This window comes from Pongo pygmaeus, chromosome X, assembly GCF_028885625.2.
Source record: "Pongo pygmaeus isolate AG05252 chromosome X, NHGRI_mPonPyg2-v2.0_pri, whole genome shotgun sequence".
In the NCBI taxonomy this organism is placed as follows: Eukaryota; Metazoa; Chordata; class Mammalia; order Primates; family Hominidae; genus Pongo; species Pongo pygmaeus.
In genome coordinates this window covers 16,631,600-16,638,906 of record NC_072396.2, presented here as the reverse complement: position 1 = coordinate 16,638,906, position 7,307 = coordinate 16,631,600, and the positions used below count along the sequence as shown (strand labels likewise).

Genomic DNA, 7,307 nt, shown 5'->3' with positions numbered 1-7,307 from the left:
GTTTCTCCATAAAGAGTTTGGGGTACAATGGATGTTGGCTAATGAGAGGTTTTTCAAGTAGGAAGGTAGTTTCATTAGAAACTGCCACTCTTCCCCCACAATTGAGACAAATACATAAATAATGAACGTTAAAGGGTAAGGTCTCCAAGTGAGTCAGCTATTCACTGAAATGGAGTGGGGAGTGTTTCTGCTTTTGCATCATAGATGCTACATGATCTACACCTGGGCTAGAAGGCAGAAACTGACAAAGAGGAGGAAGCCGGAGCCCTTGCTTTCTACCATTTGTTTGTACCTCAAGGATGAAATTATGGGGTGTTATGGGGGATAAGAAAGAGAGTCTAATCATATGGAGGGCATCTTGCATGCTGGGCACTGTAGGCCTTACATATACTCTCTCTTGTAATCTTCCAATAGTTTTACAATGTAGGGATTATAAGCCTATCTGATAGGTAAGAAAACTGAGGCTCAGAGAGGCTGAATACATCATGAAGCTTGGACTTAAGCCCAAATCAGTGTGAGCCTATCCTAATCAAACTACTCTTTTTCTTCAACTGGCCTCACTTTCCAGCCTCCTCTGCTTTGTCTCCATGTGGTAATCCTCTTTCTAGGCAAACAATGTGACTGGAGTTTAAAGAAGTCACATCCCCATGAGCTTCAAAGCTTTATTTATTTATTTTTAAAATACAACTCTTTTTCAGATTATTTCTCCAAAAGAAACCCACACTTGAAATATTTCAGGTTCACAACACCTCCCTAGCTTAGGTCTTTAACAGGAGAATAAGATTATAAAGACCACCTTGGGTTTCCATGGCTAGGCGTTTCCATTTAGCATCCGGCCACACATCACCCACCTCATCTAATTGCAGATTCAAGTGTCATGGCTTGTCAGTGGGGTCCAATAGAAATGCAAGGGATTATATCCCCAAAGAGGAAATGAATCAATCCTGAGCACCTACCTGCTTCTTGACATGTATATTCCCTTCCACGGGAAGATTGTAAGCACTCTGGATCAGATTTTTAGCAATGAAGTAGTAGTAAACAGAGATGATTGACAGTGGGATGACATAGAAGACCAGAAAGGAAGCCATAGAGTGGATTTTGGGGTGAAGCGCATTAGAGTGTGGGTATGGGGCACAGCTAATGAAGGTCTGGTTGGTGCTTTCCTCATGGAAGGGATGGAGGTCAGAAAACACGGCCTCTGGAATGGCCAGCAGCATGGAGATGATCCAGATAAAGGCGGCTTTGAGGCAGATCTTCATCAGGGCATGAGAGGCCTGGATATCCATTGGCCGGACAATGGCTTTGTATCTAGGGCAGGAAAGAAGGATCACCATCAGTTGCATAATATTATTCTGAATACCAGCGCCAGGACTAAGTTGAGGCAAGCGAGACACCTGGCATACAATACTTAAGGAGGTGCTCACTTTCGGGTCCTGAGGGTGCCGACTCTGAGCTCTATGACCCTGAGAGTGAGTGCCTCCTTAAATTTTGTACTCCAAATAGCCACTTGCCTCATTCTAATCTAGCCCTGAAGGATGCCTTCTCTTCTCTCCAGAAGTACCATTCCGCTCATATTCTCTTTTTGTCTTAATTTAAAGCCAATTAAAAAAATAACATAAATAAAAATTGTATATATTTACTGTGTACAACATGATGTTTTAAAATATGTATACATTGTGGAATGTCTAGATTGAGCTAATTAACATATACTTTACCTCACATACTTATCTTTTTAAAATGAGAACACTTAAAATCGACTCAGCAATTTTCGAGTGTGCAATACATTGTTATTAACTATAGTCACCATGTTGTACAATTCACACTCTCTCTTGATTTTAAGAATACCTCTTAGAAAAGCTGAATTTCCCTTTTTCTTCTTAAATCATAGAAATTAGTAACAAGGCATGTTGCTGGTTAAAGGACACAGAAACAAGGAGGTTGGCTTTTTTTTTTTTTTTTTTGGCAAAACCTTCATTTTGAGTATTCAGATCCACTTCAGGGAACCTTAAGTCGTTGACTATTTTAAATATGCCTCTTTTCTTTTTCAAAGTATGCATAATAAATGGTCCCTTGAAAAAGTAATACCCAGGAGAATCCCTGTCATTTTCACATTGATTTTTCCCTTGCCTTCCTGATCTCAGCCTTATCTTCTCTTGAAGTATTTAGGTTCTTCCTGCTTTGTGAGCTATTTGTGCCCATGTCTTGGGTTGAGTATTCTGGGAAGCAGATGCTGAGATGAAGTAAGAAATACAAGTTTTATTGAGGAGCAATACCTGTGAAAGGAAAAAGGGGAGGAAGTAGGATAGAAAGAGGGAGCTCGTCAGGTCTACACCAGCGAGGATGACTAAACATCTTGGTTTGCCTGGAAATTTTCCAGTTTTAGCATGGTAAATCCTACATCCTGGGAAATCTCTCAGTCCAAGCAAACTGGGATAGCTGGTCATTCTACGCTAGCCCAACAGGAAGCTTAGGAGCAAAGATTACCCAATGGGGAAGTCCTGCTTTGGGTGGAAATTGCCAGGCCCATGTATAATCACCTTGCTTAGTCATTGCATGGGGTCACCCCAGGAAGAATGTGATCTCAGTTACCACCTGGCTCAGTCACTGGGCAGGAACCACCCAAAAGAACATGACCACAGCTTGAAAGCTGAAGTGGACCCTGAAAGAGCTGGTAGTTGGAGGCTTCAGCTAACCACACCCCCTGCAGCTGGACAAGTCTCTTCTTCAAGGGAGGTCTGAGCAGCACATCTCCATGTCTGCACACTCCCCATATGGTCTCTAGAACAGTAAGCGACAAGACAAGGGCACCATTATCTTGTGTACACCTGTCTGAGAACCCACTAGAGGATGAGCCTTTGGTGGACAAAGAGTATGTCTTTTTCCATCTTGGAATCTGCCAGCACTGTGATTTGCACACACTCCACAAAAGTTTGTTCAATTGAACATGAGCTACTATAATGTGGAAGTTGATATGAGTTGAGACCAACTACATGTGAGGGTGTTTATTGCTGAAAATGCTGTGTTTAAACTGGACTCTACTTATGATACTCTTTTATATCATGGACTTCAGGGAAGGGGAATACTTATTTCCACTTGTTTTCATGTTGATTAGACCTCCATTGGTTTACCACTCTTGGCTGCACCCTGACTCCTCACTCACTTTCCTCCTCCTACCAGGGAAGGGGGAATGAATTATTCAGTGGCGAGTTTGGGAAAAAGAACCTGGCTCGTGCATTGGGCTCAGGGAGGACTACGGTTGTTTAACTGGCCCTGTCTAGAGGAATGGCAAGTGTAATATAGAAGATAAGAGAGTGTCTGCAAGTTCATTATTGCTATAGACCTGAGTTACATTCCCCAAACAGCTTTATCAGACATAGATGCAACTATTTTTATCATAGTCTCTCTGATTTCGTTATCTGGCTTTTTGTTCTCAAATTAGGTAGGGAAGAGAGGGCTAATATTTATTAAACATCCCCAAACCCCAAAATTCCAGAACAATACTACAGTCCTGCTTCAATGTACCTGTGTTTGCTTTATTTTTAAACAAATACAAACAAAAATAAAAATTTAAAAGAAAGTTCTATTTTCTTCTAGTGTCTTCTTTATTCATTAGCCATTTTAAACATTTTCCTAGCTTAGAATGTAGGCAAGAAATTGGTATCTTTAATTAAAGGCATGAGAACATCTTCAGCCAAAGATGCATATGGCTAAAGATATCGCTAATAAATTTGTTAGAGATAAAATGATAACTAAGACTTCTATCTGCATTTTCTGGCAGATAGCAGTCATAATTACCACTAACTCTCTGAGTAAAGGTGATTCACTCAGTCAGAAACCAGAGTAAATGGCTTACTTCCTTCTCTTTTAGGAATCTTGTCTTCCTAGGTGCAAAATACCATGGGAACTATGCTCTTTTAAATTCACAACTTTTAAAATATAAAATATAGTATAAAGCATTTATAGTTTTACTAGAAAATTAATTTGAATCTAAATCTAATTAAGCCTCTAGATTTATGTGCCAGTCTTCAGGAAATATGGTGATAGAAGAACCTGCTAAATGATGCTATAAGGATACAATCAGCCAAATTCTGAACTGGAAAATCCTACACGAATAATTACCCCATTTTTTTTCAACAAATATATGGCATAGAAAATGAGGGAGAATGGTTATAGACTGACTGAAAGACATATCAACCAAATGCAACGTGTAGACTCCTTTTGGATTTTGAGTCAAACCAAACAATAATAAAAAGATGTGTGCGCAACGTGCAGGTAAGTTACATATGTATACATGTGCCATGCTGGTGCGCTGCACCCACCAACTCGTCATCTAGCATTAGGTATATCTCTCAATGCTATCCCTCCCCCCTCCCCCCACCCCACAACAGTCCCCGAAGTGTGATGTTCCCCTTCCTGTGTCCATGTGTTCTCATTGTTCAATTCCCACCTATGAGTGAGAATATGCGGTGTTTGGTTTTTTGTTCTTGCGATAGTTTACTGAGAATGATGATTTCCAATTTCATCCATGTCCCTACAAAGGACATGAACTCATCATTTTTTATGGCTGCATAGTATTCCATGGTGTCTAAAGTATAATAATAATAATAATAATAATAATAAAAGAAAAAAAAACCAAAAAAAACAAGAAAAGTGATCTATGTATATTAATAAAAGACACTATTCTTAAAAAAAAAAAGATATTTGTGAAATAAATATTGAAGAAAATCAAATACAAATGTACTATTGGTGATATCAAGGAATTATTTTTAATGTATTGAGTGTGATAAGGGTATTGCGGCTATGTGTTTCTTAAAAGACCTTGTTTATAAAAGACACATGCTAAAATATTTACCAGTGAAATAATATAACATCTAGTATTTGCTTTAAAGTATTGACATATTCATATATCACTTGTGCAATTAAAAATAAGTTAAAATGCATTGCAAACAATTTTCTGTTATGGTATGTTCAGAACATAGCAAATAAATGAAAGAAATCCCATTTACTAAGCTCTTGCCTTTTTCAAAGCAGAGAATAGAATCTATATTATCTCATTTATATTCCAGACAACTCCAATAGGTAGACATTATTATCTCCACTGCAGATGGGAAATTGAAGCTCAGTTTAAGAGGTGGTAGAGTCAACATTCAATTTAGAACCAATGTTTTTTAGAACACCATAGTTCTTTCAGAAGAGAGCTTTGGGTAAATTCTTCCTAGAGGGAGAGAAATAGACCAGATGTTTCTCAAATGTATATAAAACACACAAAATGTTTCCTGCAAGTCTAATGGTTCTGTATAGCATGGAGCATATCAGTCTATTTCCTCTTCTGGCCTAGATTGCTCTGCCCAGAGCTCCCAATGCAGGGAGACACCACAGGGTAGTTCCTGTTTAGGAGCAATGGCTGGTTGGATTGGAGTAGATACCCGATCTAAACCAGCCATTGAACTGCCTGGCTAGCTACTAAAGAGTTTCTCTTTCTCTTAAGCACTTAAACAGAAAAAGAGAGAGAATACTGTTAGTCAGTAATAGATGCTGGAAATATAAGATTTTGATGTCAAGGAAAAGATCAGGGCAGCCATATTTAAACATGCAGAAGATGAATAAGCTGAGTAAATGGACTGAGAGAAAAAAAATGAAGCAGACATAAGAGAAGAAGCTGAGATAATGTGGCCCTAAGTCATATAGAGGGTATGGTTTCTGGCTTATGTACTAGTTTTGAATGTACAAGAGATGTCCTGTTATAATTTTACAATACTACCATCCCCTTTTTACTTGAGTTAGTTTGAGTGGCTTCTGTTCTTTGCCAACAAAAGAGCCTTATCTAAAACAATTGGATGTGATAACCCTTTAAAGTTATCACCAGATTTAGTTCTAAGGTCATTTTGCATAGATCATTCCCCACTTGCTACTCTCTGAAAGAATGAGCTGTCCACTTTCCATTGTACTCAAGAGATAGACTAGTCTATGCCTCATTCCTAAATTTTCCATTGCTTTCCTGTTTCCCTCCTTCCATCATGCCCAATTCCAGATTCTTGATTCATTTAAATCCAATCCTTCCAAATTTCAGTTTAAGTATCATCTTGATGAAGCTTTTGCTGACCAATCTAGGCCTTAATAGTTCCCATTCTTTCTCCCAACCTGTCTGACTTTTATGACAAGATTATCAACTCCTCTCATTTTCTGCTTATTATGCACTATCTTGAATTGTTTGCTAGTTTTCTATGGGTATGTCTTTTCTTTCTTTTTTCATTTTTAAGTTTTGTAGGTACATGGTAGGTATATATATTTATGGGGTACATGAGATGTTTTGGTACAAGCATGCAATGCATAATAATCACATCATGTACAATGGGGTATCCATCCCCTCAAGCATTTATCCTTAGTGTTAAAAGCAATCCAATTATACTCTTAGTTATTTTAAAATGTACAATTAAGTTATTATTGACTATAGTCACCCTGTTGTCCTGACAAATAGTAGGTTTTATTCATTCTTTCTAATTAGTTTTTGTACCCATTAACCACCACTGCCTCCCACCTATCCCACTACCCTTCTCAGCCTCTGGTAACCATCCTTCTACTCTCCATGTCCATGAATTCAATTGTTTTGATTTTTAAATCTCCCAAATAAGTGAGAGCATGCAATGTTTGTCTTTCTGTGTCTGACTTATTTCACTTAACAAAATGATCTTCACTTCCATCCATGTTGTTGCAAATGACAGGATCTCATTCTTTTTTAGGGCCGAATAGTACTCCACTGTGTATATGTACCACATTTTCTTTATCCAATCATCTGTTGATGGACGTTTAGTGTGCTTCCTAATCTTGGCTATTGTGAACAGTGCTGCAACAAACACAGGAGTGCAGATATCTCTTAGATATAATGATTTCCTTTCTTTTGGGTATATACCCAGCAGGATTGCTGGATCATATGTTAGCTCTATTTTTAGCTTTTTGAGGAACCTCCAAACTGTTCTTCATGGTGGTCATACTAATTTACCTTCTACGGGTATGTCTTTTCTACCTGACTTTTTCTTAAGTTTCCTGAGGTCAGAAGCTTACATCCTTTCCTCTTCTCTTTTTCCCGTCTCACTAAAAATGTTCCAGGTTCCTTGCTCTGAAAATCACTTATTTCAAAGTAGGGACTTGGCAAATACTTGCTAATTAATTGATGATTAGTATGTGACTTGCTGATGTGTCTCTTATTTCCAACTTCTCACAAATGAGAGAGAGAAGTTTCCCTTTTACACATTAAGTCAGTAAAAATCATTCTTCAATAGACTGACAAATTTGCTCCTCTGACAATA

At 38.2% G+C, this 7,307-nt stretch overlaps 1 protein-coding gene across 1 annotated transcript in view; it reads right to left on the bottom strand.

Annotated features, from left to right (window-relative positions):
- GRPR (gastrin releasing peptide receptor) overlaps positions 1–7,307 on the bottom strand; it is a 30,638-nt gene that overhangs the window by 2,118 nt on the left and 21,213 nt on the right. The window contains exon 2 of the mRNA XM_054472285.2: positions 957–1,308. Within this exon, the coding sequence (XP_054328260.1) occupies positions 957–1,308 (352 nt within the window). The remainder of the gene's footprint in view (positions 1–956; positions 1,309–7,307) is intronic.